This window comes from Sander lucioperca, chromosome 7, assembly GCF_008315115.2.
Source record: "Sander lucioperca isolate FBNREF2018 chromosome 7, SLUC_FBN_1.2, whole genome shotgun sequence".
NCBI lineage: Eukaryota > Metazoa > Chordata > Actinopteri > Perciformes > Percidae > Sander > Sander lucioperca.
The window spans coordinates 12372238-12398502 of record NC_050179.1 but is presented as its reverse complement, the minus strand read 5'-3'; the positions used below and the strand labels follow the sequence as shown (position 1 = coordinate 12398502).

Sequence of the window (26265 nt, the reverse complement as noted above, 5' to 3'; positions counted from 1 at the left end):
AGTAAATTGAAGAAAAACTAGTATTAGATAGACATGTGCTTATAAAAATTATGAATACAATTTCTAATACAATTGTGTAAAAGATGTAATTCTAAAAACAAACTAAATATCACCATAAACAACTCAAGAACAGTCTAAAACCACAAAAATAAGTAAGACCAATCAAAAACAATAACATAACTAACGTATCATACATCATTAAATCAAAGTATATATTTTGTCAGCTGAGCCTGTTTTTGTCTAATTGATGTGAAACGTGAGTAGCAAGTATGTATATGTTTTGACCATGTGTTGCAATACGAGGTGAGGGGGGCCGTCCTTTAGCAACTCTTATGCAAAGCATAGGACATAGACCATTGGTTGTCATCAGCTACAGACACAGACATGTTTTGCAAGTCCACATCCACTCCACAGTGTCTCACTATGTGGGACACGCTTTTTCCAACTTATTAACATGTAACAAAACAAAGCAGTGACATTTTTACAGTATGACCATTCATGAAATTATTTTTAGTTATGTGAGCTGGTTTGAATGGTTAGCTTTTACTTTAAATTCAGTTTAGTTTTTAGATTTCTTTCCTAAGTCTTGGAAAATCTGATGTGCTCTTGCACCTATTTGTAGGGCTGCTATAAATAGGCCCCTGTTGGCAACACATGCATGTCTATGATAGGCAGTTACAGAGATTTTCTTCACAGACTCTGGCTCGAAAGCAACACTGACAACATCTCAATGGTAAGTTGGAAAATATACCTGGTTTTAGATGACCAAGAAACACCAGAATTATATAACTAACACGTTTAAGTAAATAACACGTTTTAGGTTTGTGTTTGACCACTAACAGCCCTTCCACAACCCGATAGCTGATATCCTATTTATAACTTGCTCCAATGCAAAGTACTTTGCTTGGTGAGAAAGAACAAGCATTAAGTCTAAACTGTGTGTTTGTCTTTTATATGAGCAAATTACCCTTAAACTTTTTTTTTGTTTTTTCAACAGGTTCTGTTACCATTCTGAAGTGTTACTTATTTTCTTCTCCAGGGGCTTTTACATGGATAACACCGTTTAATTTGAGCCCTGAACTTTGACAAACTGTGGACGTGAACACGGAGTAGTTTCATACTGTGGGTGATACATTTACCTTTGGATTTGACATTTATTGTGAATTGCTTCAGTGGACGATGACTTCCAGGAGGCCAATGACTCGCTCTTACTCTGTCAATGGGAGGACAAGCAGCTTCAGTGAAGAGGAGGGCAGCTCTTCCAATGGCCGCACAGAAAGCCGCAATCCTTACCTCTCGAATGTTAGGCCTGAAAACAGGTAGACAGCCTCGTCTATAATCAATGTATAGAGGATGTTTCTTGTGAAGCAGATTTGTGTTTAAAAAACTGATTTATATTGCATGGTGGTAAAGAAAAAGCATCTGCGTCAGATAGATTAAGTAAAAAACAATCACATAACATAATCTTTCTATATTTAAATGTATTTAGCTCGAATAAATGATAAGTCAAATCACATATTTTTACCATATTGATTACACACAAAATGACATTTAGCACATCAATTATGCATTTTTCTGTTTCCAATCTACAAACCATATGACCAAAAAAGTGCTCCTTTTGTCAAAGAGGAGGGCAGTTATTAAACAAGTTCATGTAGGTGGGTTATATGTACACAGAACTGAATCATTGACATCCCTTTATTTGCCTCTCTGAATAGCTATTCAAGGTATTCTCACTACAGGCCAACGAGGTAATCCACACTTTTCAAACATTCCTCCCAACTAACATCTTAACCACAAAAACTGGTTTACACCGAGAATGAAACGTACACGTTTGAACTGTAAGTGTCCGGTTTTGTCAAGTGTTGCGTTCAGTTTTTAGTGATGAACATCATTTTTCGTGTTGGATTGACAGTTTTGTTTTGCTTGACATCTCACAAGTCTCTCTGTCACTCTTTCACACTCTCGTCACTCTTTCGTCACTACCAGACATTCCCATTAACATCTTTCTTTATTAAGCAAGTTGTTGGATTGAACTGCACAGAGGTGAAGACATCAAAACAAACAAGAAATTGACACTCTAATGCATAGTGTTTGCTTTCAGGAGCACATTGTGCAGCGTCATGGCTCAGCTGACCGAGGATACACAGCCATCCTTTGAGACCACCTTGAAATCAAAGGCAGTGTCGGAAAACTGTAATGTGAAGTTCAACTGTGTGGTGACAGGTAGGTCTGTCAATTTGCATGCCTCAGCTTGTTGTTTATTGGAGTAACTGAGACTTTTCAGATTGTGTGTGATGAAGAGACAGGATGTGACTAATCTGATAACAAAACAAGGATTTCACTTTGAAAGCACCAAATTAAATGCTTCATTCTTCCTGAACTGCTCCTTAGACACAATCGACCGTGTCATATTCAAGCTGACTTTTCAGGATGTTGTGTTTCTAACTGCAGGCAGATTGGATGGGTGGGCCCATCCAACAGTCACAGCTGTTCCAGCAGCTGACACATCACAAACATGATGCAACAGCCTCAAAACACATTCATGCCAAAGCTTCTTACACTTTTTTTTTGTTTACTGTATAATTTCCCATATATATTCAGTGCAAACTAAAGACTTTAGTATTTTCAAATATTCATAGATAGTACTTTGTGGCACTAGAGGTGTAATGTTTGTAACCCAGAGGCAATCCATTCATTATAATCTATCCATGTCTTTAGGTTACCCAGTTCCAGAACTTAAATGGTATAAAGATGATATGGAAATGGACCGGTATTGTGGACTTCCAAAATATGAAATTCATCGTAATGGAAAAACCCACACCCTCCATATTTACAAGTATGTAACACAACCTTGCAAGAATAGTAATCTATTACATCAAATTATTAGAAATGCAGCTTTTTGTTTTATGTTTGGAATTGTAACACAGTCAGCGTACCTGTAATATGATTTAAATAGATGTTTCTGTTTTCAGCTGCACATTGGATGATGCAGCCATCTATCAGGTCTCAGCCAGCAACAGCAAAGGGATTGTCTCCTGTTCGGGAGTTTTGGAGGTTGGCACCATGAACGAGTTCAAGATCCACCAGAGGTTCTTTGCCAAGCTGAAGCAGAAAGCAGACAAGAAGAAGAAAGATCAAGAGGAGCAGACCAAGAAGGGGGTTAAAGAAAACATTCAGAAAGAGAAACCGCAGTGTAGCCCAGAACGTCCTCAAAGGAAGCGGCACATCCCACCACCAGAGGAGAGGCCAGCGGTCAAGGAGCCTGAGGCTGTGGAACAACTGGGAGCTGCTGCAGTACCTAATGGTATTAGCGCTGAAGTCAAGGAAACAGCCCCTGAGACATCCAAAGACCTGGAGAAGGAGATATCTCCAGCTGAGGAAACCATGGCCAAAAAGAAAATAAAGATCTTAAATGGTGCAGATTCTGGGGTTAGCAGCAGCGACAGCAGCAGTGGCAGAAGCCATATGATGGGAAATGGAGGGGAAAACTGTTATGATGGAGGAATTGGTTTGGCACAATTTCTGGCAGAGACTCTCCAGTCCCAGGCTGCTGATGAGAAACAGAATGCATCTCGAGGGGAGAAACCTAAAGAGATAGATATACCTTTTGTAAGTGCCAGCAGAGAGAAAGAGAGAGAGCAAGAGGGGATGCGAGACATGAAGGAAGAACAAGAAAAAGCACTTGAGGGAGAGTATGAGAGAGAGAAAAGGAGAAAAGAAGAAGTGGCCATAGAGAGGGAGAAAGAAAAGGAAAGGCCGAAGGAGATGTCGCATACAGTACCCAACATAAAACATGGTTCAGGAGTCAAACATCACAGCAAGGCTCATAAGGATCACGACCACCACAACATCCAGGCTTCCATCTCCTCTGTGCTCCACACAGTCAAAGACTTCTTCTTTGGTAAGAGCAGGAAGGACTCTCATGATCACATTGAGAACAAGGAGAGAGAGTTTGACCACTCACCTGCCTCAACGCCGCCATCATTTCGGCTGCAACCAGAGCATAATCAAGTGTGCAAGCCTCTAACGGAGGACGTTGTGCCTATGGCAATAGATAAACCAAAGGAGCCTTCAGAAACTATTGATACAGAACAACAGTCAGTGTCACTGAAGCCACATGAACATAAGCATGAAGACAGACACACAGACCTGCCACCAGCTCATAAATTGCCACCTGAGAGCATAGAGGAGTCCACAGGGCAGAGTGTCAAGGCAGCCGATGCTGTGGAGAAAATAGAGGTGTCTGTGGGGCCAGAGAGCAGCGGTCCAGGTGAAGAAATGTCATTGTCTGGGCTTCAAGTTCTCACTGAGGTACGTACAGTGGTCTTGAAGGGCAGCTGGCTGCCCCTTGAAAGTTATATATAGACTGCGTTTGTGTGAAAAGATAATACAGCTACTTCAGGGTCAAAGCCTGAACTATGTCAACTATGACACAGTTTAGGATGTGAGCTACTGCTGGTTGCAAATGTGGTAGATAAGAAGCATACAACTCATAGTTAGATGTTATATTCATTGAACAGTGTGGGTCAGTTGGACTATACAACCGCTTTAAAGCATACAGATTAATATCAGTGCTCAGCAACTGGTGGAGTGAGTCAGCCTGGCCATGTGAGGCTGTGGTTTTATACTGCATCTCTTTACTGTGTATCACTCAAGAGCGACAAGCCAAACAAGACAGTGTGGGAGAAATAGGAAACTGAGCAACTTTCACTAAATATGTGTGGAGGTGGGGGGATGTTGTGGATCTACACTGCACACTATAAGAAAGGATGGGGAATGTCTCAGATGTTGGCTGTGATGAGTGGGACACAGTCTTGTATAAAGTACTTGAAAGCAATACTTGAGTTAAAGTACAAGTATCTTACCAGAAAATGACTTTGGTAGAAGTTAAAGTCACCTTTTAGAATATTACTTGAGTACAAGTCTTAAAGTATGTGATATTTACTGTACTTGAGTATCAAAAGTAATTTTCTGATATTAAATGTACTTAACTATTAGAAGTAAAAGTAAAAGTAAAGAAAAACTTATAATGAACTTTATTGTGGCTTCCTTATAGCAAAGCATAATATTCAGGGTTTCCACACCTTCTTAAATATCAAATTCAAAGTCTGACATCAACACAGAGAAAAACAGAAACAGAATTTTAAGTTTTTGTTCAATCCAACATACGAAAACATTTCTTGTAAGTAACGAGTAACGAAGACGCTGAGGGGAAATGTAGTGGAGTAAAAGTATACATTTTATTTAGGAAAAGTAGCAGAGTAAAAGTGAAAGTTTTCAATAATATAAATAACGACGTAAAGTACAGATACGTGAAAATTCTACTTAAGTACAGTAACTAAGTATTTGTAATTTGTTACATTACAACACTGCTGGGACAGCAGTGCGTCAGAGATCATGATGAAACCTGAATGTCAGAAGTGGTTCTCACGTTACAAACAGGGCTTTGCATGACAGGAGGCCGTGTGGTCTTGATGAGCAGGAGTAAAGCGGCAGGTCTCGGCATGAAAGGAGGGCCTCGTCACATTGGACACATTCCTCACTGCTCTTAAAATAAACCTCTTCCTCATCTAGAGAAGAGGGAGGTAGGCAGTACTTCTGTCATCTCAGTGTTCCGCTTGGTAAATTGTTTCATGTCTGTCACGTGTGGAGAATCAGGACAATCATGATATGATTAATGTGCAGTATACGCCCTTACAGTGAGGAAGCTGTTAGTGGAAAGGATTAATCGTTATTGCTATATTCCGGGTTGGACTGCTTTAGTTCAGTTTCATGTGACTGTGAGGCTCTTTGCCATTTAATATGGATTTGTTTCATGACTTTCTTTGACGTAATGAGGCTGGAACTCTTTTTTTATGTTGCAAATACGTGGCCATGTGTTTCCATCTAAAACCATGCTTATGTCTTCTCAAATATTAAACAAAGAGAAAATTTTAATTCTCAGATTTGACCTCAACCTCTTTTAAATAAGATGATTTTGTCTCTGTTGATGCCAGAGTGAAAATCAGTGGCCATATTAAATTGAAATCCACTAAAGTAATGGTCAAACTGTACAAGCATGCACTTATTTTCAAAATCACTCTAATATTAGTTATTAGTCTAGTTATTAGAATGTGAATTATCATTCTGTATGCTTAAGGAGGAAGTTGAGGAAGAATTTGTTGAAAGTTCTGAAAGTTTATTTTAAGCCACCAAAACCAACATTTCCTTGAAAGTTAAATATTTTTATGTAAATGTATTCTGAGTTTGTGAATTGTTTTGTTTTGTGAATTCTGCTTGAAGTGCACAAACACTATATTCATCTATAGTTTCCTTGTGCACAGTAACATGTTGAAAATGAAACTGAAGTCTACGTTTAAACATTATCCACCTGCAGAGAGATTGTTTGTCCGTAATGTGGATCTACAACTGTACCTTTGCTATGGTGGTGGTTTAATGGGAAGCCTCGTGGATAAGTGGTTGGAGGATGTCAAACGATGTATCTGAACAGTATTTTCTCACATGGCTGTGACATCTATTTACACACCGAGGTGTAGTGATGACCACAGCTTCATTTTTAGACTGAATGTGACACCAGTTCTCTTCCATCGAAAGCAGCAACTTCTTTTTTTCTTAGTAGTCACTTCTGGCCAAACATGTTGTCACGAGTCGTCATCTGGCTTTGTTAATCTTCTGCATTCATTTTAAGGGTGTGGACAGTAAAAACATGGGGCAGTGAGGGGAAAACCCCCAAAACACTTCTATATGTAGCTTGAAGCTTTACCTATAAATCTTCTCTTTGGTACTCTCCACTCTCAAATTTAAGCTATTTGTTTTGTTTTTGTTCTTTCTTCACCAGCTTGATGATGACAACAGAATTATGCAAATCGTATTATGGCTAGTCTTTTGTTGAGAGACAAGCAATCATTCATTCACTGTCCAGCAAGTTTTTTGTGTAAACAGCACATGTCAATCATGTGGGAATTCCCCTGTCTGTGTTTTAACATAAGAGGCAAAGCACACAAGCACTTTGAAACTCAGTTTAATTGCTTAAATCATAGAGCTAAAAGTATAAAATGTATTCATGGCTTAATGCAGACAATTTTAAACCAAAAAAGATAATGCCTGTTTGTTTAAAAATCCAAAAAATGAATTGGACCCTTGCACGTGTAAACCATAGACTATAAAGAGGTGTAAACACTTGGTTTCAGCTACCTTGCATGTGAGATGTGTTATAGAAGTTCCTGAATTAGGCTGACAGGTGATAAAAAACAAAAACAAGAATAACCTGATGTACTGTAGTTGTACCACAGTGCTTTTCCTCTCTGTCGGGAAATAACACTGCATTCCAATATCATGTTTGTCAGAATCTGTCACTGTTCATGATTCTGTTAATTTATGGAAGAAAAACATGTCTCAGTCTAAAAGCGTTGCAGTATCAAAGGTCACTGCAGTAACTTTGCTTCAACAAGCTTCAGACTCCTCTGCAATACTGCTGCAAATACACTGAAGTACTAAAATTCTTTATTTGTTTACTTTCCATTAGGCTGAAGAGGAAGACTCTCAGATAGCATCAGTTATCAAAGAGGTTCCCATACACCAGCAAGATTGCCTCGTAGTTTCACCACAGTCTAATCACCAGGCTGCAAGAGATGAATCTTTACTCAGGGAAGAAATATCTGTCCTGCTACAGACCCACAGCCCTTATGAAGAGGAATGTTCCCCCACAGCCACCCTCACTTGTTTGGAAGAATGCTGGACTTCCCCTCACAATCTTATCTTAGCGTCAAACAGCCACAGCCTTGGAGAAGAACCCACTGAAACTTTACGAGAAGAGAAGATGAATGTTGAGAATATGGGCAAAGAGGAGGGCCATTCTTCCAATAACATATGTGAGAAAGCTGAAGTGAAATCAAAGAAACAGCCGTGCTCAGATATAAACAGATCTGAGATTACTGAATTAACAACAAGTTCACTGGAAGAAAGAATAGAGCCATGTCAATCTAAAACACCAGATCAGGTGCTTTTGCTTCTGCCTGCTGTGGCAACATACAGTGTAGAGAGAGATCATGTAAACGAACAGACTGAATGTACTTCACTGGTTCAGGAAATGAATGTAGGATTTCCGCCCACTGCAGTGGCGGAGAATTTAGAGAAGGGTGACCTAAAAATACAGCAAGAATGCACTCCTTCTACAGTAGAGGAAAGCCCTGAAGTCCACAATGTTAGTTCAAACACAGGTTTTAGAAGCGGTGAAGAGGAAAGCAAATTGAAAGAGGTATTGATTTCTGCTTTAGATTTAGAAGTTAACTCTTGTGACAATCTAAAAACACAGGTCATTTTAGAAGGTGAGAGCACTGAAGCAAGAAATGAGAGTTTACAGTTTGAGGTGGAGACAGAAAAGAGAAATCCAGTAAAAGTAGAGGAGTTAGATGAATCGAAGAGCCTCTCAGTAACACAAAACAAGAAAGGTAATGCCTATGTTTTGGATGAACACAGTAATGTTGCACATCAAGACAACAGTGAGAGACAGCAGGGTTGGCCCTCAGCGAATATCCCACAAATCCAAATATCTACAATTGAAGACACCCCAGATATTAAACCAACCGTTTCAGGCGTAAACCCAAATGAACATTTTATAATCCCAAAAATTGAAATAATGGAGCCTGAGTTCAAAGAGTGCACTCTCCCTCTAACTATTTTGGCACTAAACAAGCAAGAATCAGGGCCTGCTACTTTGCAACAATATGATGCAACTCATGTGTCTGAGGTAATAATCCAAGAGCAGGGTGTGGCTGATTCTCCAGGCTTGCAGAATGATAACAACCTCTTACCTACAGAGAAAGTAAAGGAAGTTGCGCAATTAGATGACGAGACAAAAATGATCCAGCGGGAGCCGCCACGCATGATAAGCAGTGAACAGCTCCCTCAGATGGACTATGCATCAATTCCTGTTATAAATGTTTCATGCACTGATGACAAGGAGGATGATGTATTCGTAAACACCCATATTTCAGATACACAGCAGCCTTTTGAAACATCATCGGTGCCTTTGTTTGCAGTGCCACCGATCTCTGTCACTTGTCATGAAAGTGATTCTGTACCCAGTCTGCCCACTCAAAGTGAGTTGACAGAAACAGAAACTTCAGCTGCCACACAGAGAGGAACAAAGCATGATGCTGACAACACTATGCCTGGAGAAACTCAAAGTAGAAAACAGAACCTAGAAGAAATGGCAGAAAAGAGTATAAATGAAAAAAATCCTGCTTTGTTATTTGAAGCTCTAATAACAAAGGTTGGTGACAATGTGCCATCATTAAGTAAAACAACAGATGACAACACTGTCCCTGAAGTCTTGAAGACAAAATCCCTTAAAGAGGCCAAGATAGAGAATTCTGTGTCTGTTGAGGACCTCCAAAGAGACAGATCATCTGCTGAGAGACTCTGCGCTAAACCCCCGGCCCATCCATCACTGAGTCCTGCCAGTCTCCGCAAATTCATGTCCAAAGCTGCTGCAGACTCAGACGTAATCACTGTGGGTGACCGTCAGAATGACAAAGCAGACGAAACTCTGAGTGGAAACTCAACACCAACATCATCCCTCTCCTGTGAGAGCAGTCCCCGTCTGAAGCGCAGAGACAGTCTGTCGCTGATACGCTCTGCCACACCTGAGGAGTTGGCCTCTGGAGCTCGTCGCAAAATCTTCATCCCAAAAACTAAAGAAGATGGAGAGGGAGCAGTGGTTGGTGCGCTAGATACTCAAGGCAAGAAGGAGACCCCCTACATGTCACCCAGCCAGGCTCGCAGAGCAGCATTACTACAAGCCCCCACGGGACAAAGTACCCCACCAATGGAGAGGCGTTCTCCGCTGCTAAGTCGCAGAAAGGCCACCTTGGAGGTTCCAAAAGTCGCAGATGAGACTCCCACAGACGAGCCAGTCAGCACCAAACAAGAGGAGAAACCAGCTGAAAAGAAGCTAAACCCTTTAAAAGGTAAAGAATAGAAAAATATAAAGATTATGTTGTGGGAACAAGTTCTGCATGTTTTCCAATAAGAGCAGTGTCAACTTGTTTGCACAATTTGATATTTACAAAATAACTTACAGTTCTTATCATTTTACTTACCTTAATTAATATAAACCGGAACATGTATGTACAATATGGCTAAATACTCAGGCCCTGGAGAATCACATGTGATAAGCTGTTAAATGTCAGTGTAACATGTTTGACTTTTTCATGTAGTTTTCCCAAAAACTAAAGAAGATGGAGAGGGAGCAGTGGTTGGTGTGCTAGATACTCAAGGCAAGAAGGAGACCCCCTACCTGTCACCCAGCCAGGCTCGCAAAGCAGCATTACTACAAGCCCCCATGGGACAAAGTACCCCACCAATGGAGAGGCGTTCTCCTCTGCTAAGCCGCAGAAAGGCCACCTTGGAGGTTCCAAAAGTCGCAGATGAGACTCCCACAGACGAGCCAGTCAGCACCAAACAAGAGGAGAAACCAGCTGAAAAGAAGCTAAACCCTTTGAAAGGTAAAGAATAGAAATATATAAAGATTTTATATAAAGAACAAGTTCTGCATATTTTCCAATAAGAGCAGTTTCAACTTGTTTGCACAATAATAACCAGAACATGTATGTACAATATGGCTTAATACTCAGGTTCTGGAGAATCACAAGTGATAAGCTGTTAAATGGCAGTGTAACATGTTTGACTTTTTTGTGTAGTTTTCACAAAATATCAGAATACCATAATTACAAATGGTTCTGTGAAATACTTAGTTTGTCAACACATGAGTGTGATAAGTACACCAGTGCCTGAGGAAGTGGAAACATTAGAAAGTCTCTCCACTCTCCAGTACAGTATATATTTACCTTGGGCCCCTTGTTTGGCACCCCCACTGAACCCCCATCACATGCACCACCAGCTCCACAGGTCATCCGTAAGATCAGGGGAGAGCCGTTCCCAGATGCCTCTGGACACCTGAAGCTGTGGTGCCAGTTCTTCAACGTGCTCAGTGACTCCACCATTAAGTGGTACAGAGATGAGGAGGAAATACTAGAGGTGAAGAGAAGGTAAATCCCCTTCTAACCACGTCAACACTACTCTAACTACCTGTATCAAAAATCAACAGCTTTGTCACATCATGGTGTTCAACTTGTTGTATTGCTTGTCACCTTTTCCCCCGCTGCTATTGTTTTGAGGATTTCCAGCCGACATGACTGGTAAAAATGGACAGGTTCCAAACCTGAAACAATAATGCTACAAGGATGAACAGGATTTATTTGGGCCTCAGAGTGCATCCCATGGCCTTCTGTCATTCTCATATTCTCACTGCAGAGACGTCCAGCACATGTGACTGTGAGCCCCACAGCTGTGACACAGAGAGGTGAATCTCTGGCTAGACACAGAAACTGTAACCTGACACATTATTTTTCCCATCTCCAGGGGGCATTAAAAGTCTATATAGGTGGCACTGGCTGCTGTGTCAGCACAATGCTGCCACACAGCGTGGCCATCTGTCTTACAGTGACACCTTGTGGGTTGTTGTTGAATCTTTTACGTTAGGTACAACTCAACTTGATTGTGTTCAATGATTATGTGCTTTTCCATTTTCTTGCCCTCAAGTGGAGGAGATGAAAGCCAAGTAGCACTGGCTGTGGTTCTAGCATCCAGCTATGACTGTGGAGTATATGGCTGTTCGATCAATAATGAATATGGGACTGACACCACTGACTTCCTGCTCAGCGTAGACGGTAAGATACAGTATGCCTGGAAAAATCAAGTGTGAAATCTAAACTTTTTTATATATAAATAACAATCTTATGAGATCTTTCTGTTTTCTATTTCACAGTTCTGTCTGAGATACTACTAAAAGATGATTTGCAAGGTACATTTTTCAGTTAGCTATGTAACTTATCAGCCTTTTTTATGATAGATTTTCTGTAAATTATTGCTCATTGTAAATATGTGTTTCTGTTTTTCTTTAGTTGGAGAGGAGATTGAGATGACCCCGCTGCTGTTCAGTAAAGGCCTGGCCGACTGTGGCAGCTGGGGTGAAAAGTACTTTGGCCGCATCATGACCGAGACGGTGCACCTCGGGGAGGGCTGCGCTCACAAAGCCAGCAGAGTGAAGGTCATTTACGGCCTGGATCCCGTCTTTGAGTCTGGAAGCGCCTGCATCATCAAAGTTCAAAGCCCCATTGCCTACGGTACCACGCAGGAGAGCAACCTCACAGAGAGAAATCTACAGATAACTAAGCAAGTGAGTGGTGGATTTATTGTCTAAGAATCTTTGGTAAATTGCTCCCAATAAATCCCTAGTGATTACAATGTCAGTATTGATCTGCTTTATTAAATTATTTGTGTTGCCAGGAATGCAAAGTCCAAAACATGATTCGAGAATACTGTAAAATCTTTTCGGCTGAAGCAAGAGTTATTGAGAGCTTTGGCTTTTCACTAGAGTAAGTACCATGCTTATTATATAGTATCTGATAATTGATTTCTTTTAAAATGTACAACCCTGCTTTTGATCAACCGACTAATGGTCTGTGTGCCCACAGAGTGATACCTCAGTATCTGATGTACCGGCCTGCGAACTCTGTGCCATATGCTACAGTGGAGGCTGATCTTAAGGGTGTCTTCTTTAAGTACTGTATGATGGATCCTAAAGGCAGGCTGATTACACGAACCATGTCGGAGGTGGAGCAGAAATGCAGCACCTTCCAGCATTGGCTCCATCAGTGGACGCATGGCAATTTGCTGGTCACTCGGCTGGAGGGTAAGACACACATACAAGTTAATAACGAGTGCAATCATTTGTCTATTTGTAGGAATGATAATATTAACAATCTGCTGTGATTTATTTTTGCAGGTGTTGAAACAAAGATTACAAATGTTAGAGTTGTGACCAAGTCAAAAGGGTTTGTATCTAAACCAGGACATGCAAATGTTATTGTTGTTGTTTTCTATCAGAATAGCTGGAATAAAAATGTGTTCCCTGTATTCCAGATACCAAGGACTAACAGAACATGGCTCTCCTGAAGTGTTCGAACAGTTTCTGACACACCATCAGTGCAACTACTACTGTGGACTTCTTGGCCTGCGCTCACTTAAGACTATGGATAGTCTGCAGCAACCCACCAAGATGAAGGGCTCCAAGAGCCCCCTGCTCAACCGCAAGTTGGGCTCTAACAGCCCACAGCTGCAGCGGAAAGGACACAGCCCTCAGATGTCTAGAAAGGCTTCTTCTAGCCCAAAGGTGACTAGAAAAGTTCAGGAGACAGAGGACAATAAATCAGGTGCCAAACCAAAGCCTGCAGAAATTGTTGATGTTCTTGAAATGAGGTAGGAAGAAGCACCTCAACTGTGTCAAGCACAATTTTATTGCTTTTAATGGTTTAGTATTACCTGTTTCTTTCCAGTTACCAAAACCAGCAAGGACTTGAAGAGCGAGATTATAAGAAAAGGAATAGTTTGTTGACCTGACTTGTCATAAAGAATTACTGTGAACTTCTCAGTCGCCATTACAGTTACAGTAGGAGACATCTATCCTCCAGCTACTGCTTGAAAGGCTTATATTAAATGCAAAACAGCAAAGCATGTGTTTTTAACTTTAACAGTGTGAAAAGTAAAACTGGGTCACACAGAGTTGACATAACATTATTAAATAGTTTGAAACACTTGCCTCAGAGTCTTACAGTATCAGTTCTATGAGTGGACAAACAACTCTAAGAGCAGTTGTGCTCGAAACGTCACCTATAGGTGCAATAAATAAGTGGATATTGGAGCACTGCAGTGTGCGAGCTATTTATTTCTGTACTACTGGACAAACAACTTTCTAAGCAATACCTGTCAACTCAAAATCATCATCACTGAAAAATCAACTGTACTTCATACTGTTAAATGTGCAGTGACATTTTGCTCTTTCCTTTATGAAGAGATGTCAACATTTTCATGGTTTGATTTCAAGAGTTATGGAGAATAAAACCACAGCCGCAGAGGGGGTTGAGGAAATGTGTCCATATTAAACACTGCACGTTCATCTGTGATGTACAGTATGTGTGTAGGACATCATTTTAGAGAGGTTATGTATGGCTTGCATTAGAACTGCCAATGCAGCATTACAGGAATTACAGAACCATTTTTAGGTCAAAGATGTTTGTGTGTTTATGGTTACTAGTTTTTGAGTACTTTGTATCTGTAATCAGTCCTCTCCTAGTATTTCAGAATTATGCTGGTGAATGCAAAGCAATGAGCAGTAAGGGGCTTACCAGTAAAGTCTTTAACTATGGTATGTTCATGCTCATTGACATGCAAACACACCAACGATGAGGAAAGCTGATGAATGAGTACCACACAGCAATTTGGATCTGACCTATGGACTCTGGGTCGAATAAAAGCACACTGAACAAAATAACCAAAAGAGCAGACTCAGGACTTTCAGAAGCCTAAGTAAGGCTCCCTGAATGACATCTGTAAAGTTGTACAGTATCTGACAATCCCCTGTGCTGAACAAGAGAGCTGTGAGTTTTGCTTGTGTACAGTTGGTCAGCAGAATAACAATCAGAATAAAAAGTATTCAGTTATCTCATTAGTTTCAACAGGTATTCATGATTAAATTCCAACAGGAGTCATTTGTCTTTTACAAATATTAAACTGGCAAGACATCTTTAGAAATTCCTTTAATAGATTATTGGTTAATGATCAATGAGAGTCTTCAAAGTCCTCCGCTCTTAAACTTCAGCTGTTGTTACTTTACATCACTGTAATTGCATGATTGTTTATGATAGAAAAATTCAAAAAGAGGTTGAAATGAGGTTGAAATATTGACAAAGGAGCGAATGGTGTTAATTTGTGGTGTCATGCCAACAAACTGTCTTGTGTTTATGTGTGCATTAAGTGTGAAGAAAAATTGTAAACGAGTGACTGAGTGAGTGAGTAAATGAATGATCGATTAAGAAAGAATAAATGTGTTTTACAGTGTGTGCTTTGTTATGTCACATCATGTCAGCAAATGTTTTTTGTAAATAAATATGTAAAACATGTGTGTCCAAGCATAGATGACATTTTCATAGGTTTTAATTTTTTCAAAAAGTATGACAAAATAACTAAGTCACTCAATTTTATTTGAAATATTTACACTCAAACGTTTGATGCCTGTATATTTCATGAGGTATATTTCTGAAGGTGTGTCCTTTTAATCCTTGGATTTAAATAAAAGCCAATATCTGAATTAATTTACAATATAATACATGATACATTTATCTTTAAAAGATATGCATATAGGCTTTACATTTTGACATTAACTGTAACACAAATATACAAACATAGAGAGGCACGTAATGAACTACAGTAGAAAACCAGACACTGATATGTATTTTTCTCCTCTAATTACAAACTGCCACATTAGAAAGACCACAGCACTGACAACATTTAGAGAAAAACACAGTGACATTTGCTACAGTGTTCCATGATCCTTCAAACGAGATGGTTCCATTGTTTATAGTGCTGCAAAAAAATGCATTTGAGATGTAAGTCCAAATAGCCCACAGAGAGATACTCAACTACCTGAGTGAACATTTAAGAATCTATTAACCCTGTATGTTGCATTTTAAATCAGTCACCGTAATGAAAATGTACATGCTTACCTTTCAAAGAGGTTTTGACAGCAAGTTTGTAAATGTACATCTGTGGCATTGAAATCAGTCTCCTTAAACAGCTTCACGCAATCAAGTGGAGGAATAAAGAGGATCCCTAAGAAATAAAGCAAAAAAGCTACTCAGTTACAGCACAGCAGGAAACTGCACTGCCAGTTCAATTCAAAAGCCCCTACCTGCAATGCAAGCATTGATGAGAGATACACAAGTCCCAGTGAGCATAGCTCTCATCACCAAAGACGAGACATCACCTCTTCTGGATGGACATATAGAGGCTTTGAGAAAAAGAAAAATCATTATTGAGAGAGTATCCTATGGCGGGACAAAAACATGACAATGGATCGATAAAATACTCACATAGGCCTCCAATCATAATGCCCAGTGAGCTGAAGTTGGCAAACCCACAAAGAGAATAAGTGGTGATTACTTCTGATCGGACCTGAAACAAGAAAAAAACACGATCATGTGATGTTATTTTGTGTTGTGTAAAATCATTACCCTTTTAAAGCTTTAGTGCATAACTTTTCGATATTAATGAACGTCCGTTACATTCAAGCCATTGCCAAATTAGTTGCTACAAAGCTAATTAAGACTATCAGCTCCACACAACTCTCTCTGTATTTCTCAGTATGGCTATGTTCAGAAGATTGTGGCGTCAGGTGACTTTCGCACACAGAAACTCGAGTGAAGATAATTATCTCTTCTGAAGAGTCCATTATGTTTTTTTTAATCCTCCGTGTCCTCCTTGGCTACTAGCAACTGCGTGGAGGAGGGGTCGGGGCTGTGCGCGATCACGGAAGGCTTGTATCATGTGGACACGCTGACAGTGTTGTTGACATTACTTAGAATTTCTCATGGGGGAGACAGAAACTACGCACTATAGCTTTAATTCTTTTGTGCAGTGCTTATGAATTTATAATTGTAGCAGACCCACACTCACTCCAATTAAGAACATTTACTCACAGATATCCATTGTCTTTCGCCTCCAACAATTTCATCAAGTCCTTTGAGTCTGTTCATCTTCAGTCCAGACAGTTTCTCATAAGCTATAAACTCATTGACGAAGAGCTTTGTGCCAATTAGTTCAGCCACAGTGAAACTCTCATCATATGGTACTCCCATCATAAAGGCCACAGGCATGAATACGTAGGAGCAAATCATCTATGAGCACAGAGAGGCATGAGGTTATTTGGATATTGTTAGACTCACTCACAAAATCTGTGAAATGTGCGCATATATAAATATACGTAAGTCCAAATAATGAATAAGAAAATACATAATCAAAACAAATCATATTTATTTAAATGTTTATTTATTATACATTTACTCATTTTTGTTTTTGAATGGGATTGTAATTTTATAGGCTCTTTTTATCTTTTGACCACCTGCACATTTTTGGATAGCCTCTTTTGATATTACAATTGTGCAAACATTTTGTTTTTCAAAGTCGAAAAACGAATCGCACATCATCAAAATGTCACACTTAAGTTATCAGTCTTCTACTGAAACGTACCTGAAATGTAATTGTAGGATATCCCACCATACCGCCAAGCCAACTCAAAGCTGCATTTATGAACCCAAGGATGGCAAGAAAGGCTATCAAATTTGCTGCAATGTTAGCAACAAGACCTATTGAAGCAGATGCTCCACTGCTAGCAGCCTCCAGGATGTTTTTTTCATCCCTAGGGAGTTTTAACAACAACAAAATGAAGTAATTTAATTAAAAAAGTAGAAAAATCATGATAGCAGAAGAGATAAAATTAAAGGACAGACATACACACCCACAAGCCACTTTAATATTCTTCTCTGACTTGAAGGGACTCTCCTCTGTCTCTGGGTAAGAAAGTTTGGAGATGGCCAAGGCACAAGGAGCAGCCATTACAGAGGCTGAAATCAAGGCAGATGCATCAATCTGCAAAATACAAGGAAATGTCATTTAATTCATGGTGCTGTGGTGGACTTACTGCAATAATCAGCAACAGATACAGTATTTAATATTCTGCATAATTGTTGTTAAAATACTAAAACTGCTAATCAACTAAACAAAACCATTGTCAAATATTAAAAAGTCAAAAAGTCCAGTTTTTATTGCTGTTTTAGTTGAGCACCACCGTCTGTATTAACTAAATATAATGCATTTGCAGATTTTTACAGAGATAGAATAACATTAGATCAGATATACTATCAAAACGCAATACTGATCATGTTAGTCAAATTTATCCCATCTTTTCATGTAGTTGATGCTGATTTGCTCAACAGACCAGAGTAGTCATTTGTCTTCCATCTTATTGTGCCCCGGATCTGATGGCTAGCAGTTTTCTGAAGATGCTTTTTGACTGCTTGTCAGCAGAAATATACTGCAGAATATTAACCTTACAGGCAGGTGTTATTCAGTGACCCAAATTGATACAGCCTCTTCTGAGGAAAAGCATTCTAGATGCCAATAAAACAACTTTATTAGCTCCACTTGAAGAAACATGGGTTGGGCTTTTGGGCACAGATCTAGATTACCTAACAGGTTGAGACTACTTTGTATTAATTGGGGAGTTCTGTTCAGAAAGAACAAATATTTATTGTGGTAAACCCCAAAGTTCAGTCCTGGGCTCCATTCTATTCTGATCTAAGCCCTGTTAAAAAAAAGGAAAGTCCAAGGCACGCTTCTTCAAGATTATTTAAAAAGCCTTTATTTTACTTTCATAATAGAAAGTTTAAAAGACATAGGGAGAAGTAACCTTGTAAATTGTTTTTAAGAAATTAGATGGCTCAAAATTTTGAGATTTTTGCCAAAGGAAACAACCTTGTTTTATTCTCTGGTTAAGAATCTGAGAGTATACTTTGATAGTAATAAAGTGGTTTTAACCACTTGAAGAATTGCCACAGTTACATAAGTTTTCTCGCAGGACAATTGTGAAAAACTAATTTGTGCATTTGTTTCCCACTTGACAACTGGTTCAAAGTACTGCAGCAGGGATCTTCACCATCGTGCACCTATCACCCCCCAGACTAAAATCTCTTCACTGGCTGCTTGTCACCAAATTGATTTTGGGTGCTTCTCATTGTTTTCAAATCAGTTTACCACCTCACTCCAGATTAAATCACTGGCCTCCTCACAGTTTATGTCTGACACTCGCTTAACTGTTCCTCCCTCCAGGTCTGAAGCCTATGGCGATGCTGCATTTAGTTTATGAGGCCCCACACTATAGATTTAAGAATGTGCACCTCACTTCTAACATTTAAAAGAAAACCTGCTTTTACCTTCACACTTTTACTTTGTTTCACACCCACAGATTGTTATTCATATACTATTTATTTTTAAATAACTCTTTTATTTATTGTATCTTTTTGATATCATCTTTTTGTATGAAATGTGCTATATAGATATATTTTTTATTTTTTGTATGTACAGTATGTATTATGTGGTGGCATGAAAACAACTTAATCTCACCCCGAATGAGATGAAAGCCCCCATGACACTGCCTGCAATTGTGGCAAATCCGCCAGTCATAACAGCATGGATCTCAGATTTGGTCATATCCTTCAAATAAGGGCGGATCAGCAGTGGAGCTTCAGTCTGATGCACAAAGTGGAGCAAAAGAAAACAAGCAGAGTAACTGTTAAGGAGGGTGCAGTTTTAGAGGTTGATTGCCATCGTCATGGGACATCGGTCAGAATGCATGATTAAGCCACAGAGAATTTCAGTCCATTCAATGAAGGTTTATTCAACAAAAGGTGGTGAGGCAAATGATAATGGATAACAACAGAACAGGACAGAACAGAACAGAACAGACACACACGGGTTGGAGAATCTGGGAAGAAACAGAAATTAGAACTTAAAGCCAATATTCTCACACGTTTATCATAAAGTAACTAGATAAGTAAAGCTATCATTCAAATATCAGTAACTGTAGATTTTTTTCTACTGCAGTTATTAATGACAGAGAGATTGTAGCTCATGAAATTTCAAAGCAAAACATAGTTAGACTAGTGTCAAAGATATTGTAACAAAGACATTAAGTCTTGCTCAGAGTACCTGCCCAACAAATATATTGCCTGCCACACTCAAGGTCTCTGTGGGAGAGGTTCCCATCGTTATCTGCATAACCCATGAGATCTGCGTGGACAAAAACACATGGCTCTTGGTCATAGTATGACACTGCAGGCATAAGCAATATACACCCAGGCTTACAGGAACATATGATGCAGTGAGGTACAACTTTAACCTTTCCTTACCTTCAGAATGAGCCACTGCATTATCCCCAAAAAGTAAAGGACTGACATCACGCTGCTGAAGAACACAACAATGGGCAAAGCCTGGGGAGGTAATCACAAAACTCAAGTTTGACATGGTCAATTCCAATAACTTAGAATCTTGGTTAAGTGCTTATATTTAAGAAAGAATACAACGTCATCCACTTACTTGAAAGGCAAAAATGTTATTGATCAGGTCCCCAAAAACAAAACGTGACCCATCTGTGGTATAGTTAAGGAATATCTGTAATCAAAAGACAAAGAAGAAACATGGGTTATATCATTTTAAATGATTATTTGTGTCTTCAATTCATTCATTTATGACTATTAAGTCGCAATTACACATTCATTCATATTTTACAATAGGAAGTCATGGAACTAAAGCGGCAACTAAGAAGAGACAGTAGGCTGAACTGCACATTAAAAAGTGATTAACAGACCACATGCCTATGCGCACGTTCTGCTCCCTCAACCCTTGACTCAAGAATAAGAGTGAACAGCATAATAAAGTAGCTCTAAAGATAAGCATGTATGATCCACTCAGTTAAACAATATTGCACCTTGGTAGAAAACGAACACTTACGCCATACGAGCAAAGTCTGGTGTGCAGACCAAGAGCTTTAGGATCACTTATGATATGACTGTTAGATCGCACATTTCATAGTAATACAATTCCTAGATACATTGAATATAAATGTACATTTTGGATGTTATTAATATAATGTAAATGGATGGTATTTTCAATCCATATTCCTAATAAAATAAGTGAATTTATAATGTACAATTACCTGTTAATGTTATGTTTACTGATGATTTGGGAGTTGTATGCCGAATATCTGTGATGTTAATGGGGGAGGGGAACTGTATCTTGTGTAATAATCATCAGTGTGTATCCTATTATTCAATATACTGAGGTTACACACATGCCTAAGTATTTGTTCATATATAATTGCAGCTGACAACTGCTTGTTCCTCCTACTTAACTAGGAATATGTTTCCATTATTTTTGGTAGAATGCCCCTTTTCATTTGAACAAAGTTAGTAAGTTAATATTTATGTTAAAACATCCAAGTGTAATACCTGCACTTGGTCTCCAAGCCATTCAAATGCTATGAGTCCAGGCTGCGTTCTTATAACAAAGAGGCCAATACAGAACTGCAACCCAAGACCCCAAAACACAGGCCTCCAAGATACCTAAGAAAGATTTTTTTTTAAAGTTAGTTAGTGTATCAGGGTGTCTCCATAGAGCCTTGTTATTGCAAGGAAACTGCTAAACCTGAAGATGACAGGGGCACAAGGCCAAAATATCCAAAGTCTTAGCAAAACAGATCACAGATAACTTGGCAGTAACGTCCATTTCAAAACAGTTGCCACCCTAGTCATCATTCATCTTTGAGTAGAGTCAGTGTTTGACTCAATGCAGAACTCACCGCTGTCCTGTGTGCTGACAAGAGGAACACAAGCACGACGAACACGCACACACCTCCGAACGAGACAAGCTGCTGAGGATAGTGGCGTGTGTCCAAGGCCAGCCACAGAACAAGCAGGACCACAACTGCTAAGATGAAAACCCTGAAAACACAATAAAACACACCTTCACTCATAAACAGATTATAATAATAATGTGTAGTTCAATTATCATCAACTGAAAACAACACATCCACTCACCATTTTAACCATTTTAAGTTAGATTTAAAGCATCTAACTGCGGGTCTAAAACACTGACTGATGCTTTGTCCTTTGTACTCCTTCAAAAGTTCATATGATTTAGCAACAATAGCCAAACTGGTTAGGACTACAAGAGCGATGGCCCTCTGGAAATCCAATACACAGGCTGCAATGAAATATGCCACATAACCTACAGGACAGAACAGAGCGTTTGATCAAAAAACATTCACATGATTATTCCTTTCTTGTTATTGTCTTCAAAAGAAATATCATTCAACATAAACAAACTGCGACTGATTGTAACACAAATGAAAAGACTTTAATATTACCTGCTCCAAGTAAGCCCAGCACAACGTATTTGAAGGTTTTTGAGTGAGCCTTGATGTAATCCTCTGTGGCATTAATCGGCTTGGAAACTTGGCTGAAATAATGACAAATTATATGTAATGTCCACTTGTGTAAGGAAAAAACTCTTTTACATTCAATTTCAATTATAGATTCAATATTGAGTCAAAGATCACAATAGCACAGTAAACAGCTGCACATATTTTCCATAATTATATGTCCATCGTACTGTACATTTACAAAGTATAAGCATAATCCAAACTGCATAGGTTTAATTTTGTGCACCTGCTGTGATAATTGCACCCAAAATAAAACAATTACTATTAAAACTATTATTTTACAAAGTGCAACTCACACACCTTAAGTATGATCCCAAACCCTTTTTAGTCTGCCTTTTGACGCTGCTAGTATCAGTAATGTTGTCCTCCTAGGAACATAAAAGGCATTTTATTTAAAACAAAAACATGTTGTGCCATTTTCTTTAAAAAATGAAATGTGATACATACTTCTATTTCAAAAGCCTGGTTGTCCACACCATTTCCATTGGTGTGGGTTAAATTTTTGAGCTGGACACCGTCGGTTTCCGCTGAAAAACACAATCACTGTTCACTTCTATGCAGCAGCCTTTGGGAGAGCATGCTTTAACTTAACAACAAGGAATGCCAAGCAAGTAACGAGCTGTGTTTCTATATACTCTGTGAGATAAGAAAGAACATTAAAAAATAAATCCACAGAGTCCTTGTGGATTAATTTGTGAATAATGGTACGCAAAAATACCAGAAAAACAGAGCTAATGGCTTACTCATTGTGCGTCCTCCTAATCCTGGCTGTCAAACGCTGTGCTGTAAAAAACACACTGCGGGAAAACCTAGTCTGCCATCTATGAAAAAATTAATCATTAATAACATACGCATTATGTATCTGTCCCAGGAAGTACACAGAGTGTGATAATACAACAGAAATCATGTAATAAGTCATAAAGCAACATTTGATTAGACGTGATGTTAAGCAAGTTTGCCAAATTACTGGAGCAACAGATGATAAGATGTGAATTCTTGTTAACAGCTATGAAGTCATTGGGTCTGACTTTGAGCTTTTAAAGCCAATATGTGATAATAAAGGTGGATACATAGCAGATTAATCATGAATGATCTTATCTGTAGGAGGAAGTGTTCCAACATTGCTTTAAAGCTGCAGTGGGTAGAAAACAAAAAACACCAGAATCTGAAGTAGAGGGAGACCTCTTCCTGCAGCTCTTCTCCCCTCTCTGTTGCACGGGCAATACGTGGGCAGAACAGCCAATAGGAACGCTCTCTCTCTTTGAAATTACCTGTAATTGACCAAAGTCTCCCGTCATGTCTAGATTATCTAAAGCCTGAATGCAGAGCCAAGAGGAGGTGTAGAAGAGTTTTCTCTTAGAACACTTGAATTACAATATCCTGAAAGATTATTATGGAATTTTTTTGCCCCACCGACGCCAAAAAATAAAGTACCTACCACAGCTTTAAGTTAGTCATAAAAAGTAATTGTTCTACTATTTTATAAAAAAAACACATTTCTTGTGAATGAACAATACGATGAATAAGACTTAACTCAAATATTTTTTTTTTCTAATTTTACTGAATTAAATTAAATTAAATATACTATAAATTGTAAATGCTGTTAGGTTTGTAGCAGGTGACCCTTCACATTGAATAAACCCATTTTATATGGTTAGAAGAGAATAAAGCAGTTATCATGTCAGAGCAAAGATTACTCAAGTAAAATAACCCAAAGATAAGTATGTGAGCTTTGACTATACTATATAACTATGTGATGTTATAAAGGTGGAGTCTGCAATTCTGGAGAAAGATTGTTGATATTTGAACTCAACACCCTCCCGTCAGTGCTCCTTCAGAATGTCCCAGATTTACCGTCCGTCCCTCTCGCTCCCACTGCCTTTCTCTTTATACATCCATGGCTTTTCCCCTGTCCTATGCACAAGCACGAACGGAATAGTGTGGCATGGTCCAAGCCACTTTGTTTGTTTCCCATTGACAGACTGTGTTGACATTGGCTGTGTGAACACTGGATTTTCTTTTAGTGCACACATACATAACGGACAGATAGTGGACCGTGAAGAGATATTCCCTGAATTAAACAAAAAGTGTATTGGATTAGAATCGCTGACTCCACCTTTAAATGCTCCTGTCTACATGTGCTACAACAGACACATAGAACCTTTTGTGTAATGTCAAATTACCTTGTATTTTTATGACAGAATATACTAAATGCTTGTTTTGAAGATGAAGCACATTGAGGATTTGCTGCAGAATCAGTTAGCCTCAAAAATAGTCATAGTTGTTATCTGGACCATTAAATATATTGCAGTGCAATTTGGACTTTACTTTCAGGTTTATGATTCATGATTGGCTATAATGGCAGCTATTTGTTCCTCTCGCTGCTGTTCAAATTTGATCTCGTCACACACGCAAAAATCTCTGATTCCTCATAAAATGCTGTTTATCCATGGTTCATAACACTTAATGGGGGCTCAGTCTGTGTGGATATGAAAAAAGGTTTTCAGAATGCTGTGCAGACCATAAAATGCATTAGCAGAGGTTAATGACTTAATAACAGATTTTGTAGCACAACATTAAACGCCTTGGTTCAATAACCCAAGGTTTTTTTTTTTATGGACATCAACTCGTTTGCCAACAGTTTTACTTTGACATTTTAGATGTGACAGTCAAAGCTGTGATTGAGAAAACACTTGTTGAAGTTTGATTGCAATGCATAGCCTACAATACAAAAAAACTCAGCTTTTGTTTGTTTCATCTCTCATATAATACCGAAACATAATTGCTTCTGTTTACAGTTAGCTTATTTATTTTTTCATCTAATACCAAAGTGCAGGAATTGGTGTCACCACTCTACAGATCACTAGCAGGAAGGAATAGTATTGAATATTAGTGTCCCTCACCTCTGTCTTACAGGATATCAAAAACTAGCTTCTTCACTACACTAATGCTCTTTCCCAACTTAGAGGTCATGGATCTTCCAGAGAATCTAAAAACCTCCTCCCCAAATGAGACTAAGCTCACCAGGAAATTCTCGTCTGTGTGTAAATATTAAACAGTAAAACAATTGGCTACCTTATCTTTCTGTGTAATGCCATATGCTTTACAGTATATCCAGGCTGCTAACAAGAACAAACATTGGAATTGATGCCAGGTTTCCTTTATTTACACCCTGATTATGAATTGACAAGGATTGACAAAACACTATTAAAGCACTGACTGCCACAAAGGACTGGTGGATACTGAGCATAACAAAGGATACATGGGTTGTTTTGCTGTTAAGTAAACAACTGATATTAGTGACTGTGATTTTGATAAATAGCTTTTACTTTAAATTAAGCAGCATACAACACAGCATGTAGAACATCAGACAAATGTCACTGTAACAAAATCTTAATTTAAAGCCATTTTGACCATGCACACTATTTAACACTATATTACTGTATTTCATTGTAAACATTCTATACATACATTATATTATTTATTATTATTATTATTATTATTCACTGAATGTGCAGTGAATGTTCCCCATCTGTCTCTATGTGTTACACTATTATCTATACTGTGAACTTTTGCACATCCCCTGTTAATATATTTTTGCACATCCTGCAAAAAAACTACAGCTTTCCAATTCTAAAACAGTTATATTTTACACAATTGGTAATAGTTATGTTAAATAGTATTTTAATAGTATCTTTTTCATATTTGTATGGTTACTTTTCTATTCTATATTTATGTTCTTGACTATTGCAGTATTTTTGCTTCATTTGTTATTTCCTGTTAATATGTTTATTGTATACACCAAACACCATAATTCCTTGTATGTCAAAATCTACTTTGAAATAAACCCATTTCTGATTCTGATTCATTGGACTTTCACCAGGCAGGGAGGGTCTAACGAAAGATGCTTGAGATGGAAATTGTTTGATCCAGTGTTTTGGGGGCTTGGCCTATAGGGACTAAATTCAGGATATTGCAGCCACCTCTACACTTTTCAAGACTAAATTGCTGGAGTACCCCTTTAATTATCCACAGATCAAGTTTGACATTTTAGACACTGAGCTTTAAGAAATTATAGGCTAATATGAGCAATCAATATATTTTTTCTATCACTGAAAGCAATTTTACAAGCAAAGGAGACGGTTGCACGGTGGCAATGCATGGTGAATGTTTAGTTAGGGGCTCATAAGCATAATACATTTTACCCCCAGGGTGCCCTCGGGTTGTTGGCATTGTCCATCGTCCATGGCATCGCTCCAGCCATGCCAGTTACGCATGTTTCATAATTGATTATGGCGTAACATGAC

General features: G+C 38.7%; 2 protein-coding genes across 6 annotated transcripts; one reads left to right on the top strand and one right to left on the bottom strand.

The window, feature by feature from the left end:
• Positions 1-431: 431 nt before the first annotated feature.
• On the top strand, positions 432-14964 carry alpk3a (alpha-kinase 3a). 4 transcript variants are annotated; one of them, XM_031282571.2, is made up of 16 exons: positions 460-733; positions 998-1319; positions 1719-1751; positions 2105-2226; positions 2722-2839; positions 2976-4314; positions 7529-9974; positions 10224-10511; positions 10907-11054; positions 11608-11735; positions 11834-11869; positions 11970-12244; positions 12355-12443; positions 12543-12760; positions 12854-12902; positions 12991-14964. In XM_031282571.2, the coding sequence occupies exons 2-16, from the start codon at positions 1180-1182 to the stop codon at positions 13328-13330; spliced, it is 5769 nt and encodes a 1922-aa protein (XP_031138431.1). In that variant the 5' UTR covers positions 460-733; positions 998-1179; the 3' UTR covers positions 13331-14964. The 4 variants fall into 4 exon arrangements, with proteins under 4 accessions (XP_035858655.1, XP_031138431.1, XP_031138432.1 ...); XM_031282572.2 differs by having other exon boundaries at positions 461-733; positions 1040-1319; XM_031282573.2 differs by lacking the exon at positions 1719-1751 and having other exon boundaries at positions 525-733.
• slc28a1 (solute carrier family 28 member 1) lies at positions 14649-23413 on the bottom strand. Of its 2 annotated transcripts, XM_036002763.1 has the most exons (19): positions 23141-23413; positions 22702-22779; positions 22406-22485; positions 22259-22326; positions 21884-21975; positions 21555-21744; positions 21317-21458; positions 20967-21080; positions 20056-20130; positions 19869-19949; positions 19669-19749; positions 19084-19209; positions 17420-17550; positions 17152-17320; positions 16602-16799; positions 15996-16077; positions 15815-15913; positions 15630-15735; positions 14649-15489 (listed from the first exon to the last, which is right to left on the bottom strand). In XM_036002763.1, exons 2-19 carry the CDS (start codon positions 22703-22705, stop codon positions 15369-15371), a joined length of 1959 nt encoding a protein of 652 aa, XP_035858656.1. In that variant the 5' UTR covers positions 22706-22779; positions 23141-23413; the 3' UTR covers positions 14649-15368. The 2 variants fall into 2 exon arrangements, with proteins under 2 accessions (XP_035858656.1, XP_031138435.2); XM_031282575.2 differs by lacking the exon at positions 23141-23413 and having other exon boundaries at positions 22702-23068.
• Between the last annotated feature and the right edge of the window lie 2852 nt (positions 23414-26265).

Coding starts and splice junctions, on each gene's coding strand:
- alpk3a (XM_031282571.2), top strand. CDS start 1,180: ATGACTTCCAGGAGGCCAATGACTCGCTCTTACTCTGTCAATGGGAGG. Junction 1,320..1,718: donor AATGTTAGGCCTGAAAACAG/GTAGACAGCCTC, acceptor CTCTCTGAATAG/CTATTCAAGGTATTCTCACT. Junction 11,055..11,607: donor ATACTAGAGGTGAAGAGAAG/GTAAATCCCCTT, acceptor CTTGCCCTCAAG/TGGAGGAGATGAAAGCCAAG.
- slc28a1 (XM_036002763.1), bottom strand. Junction 21,081..21,316: donor TGTCAGCACACAGGACAGCG/GTGAGTTCTGCA, acceptor AATCTTTCTTAG/GTATCTTGGAGGCCTGTGTT. Junction 15,736..15,814: donor CATCAATGCTTGCATTGCAG/GTAGGGGCTTTT, acceptor TTTATTTCTTAG/GGATCCTCTTTATTCCTCCA.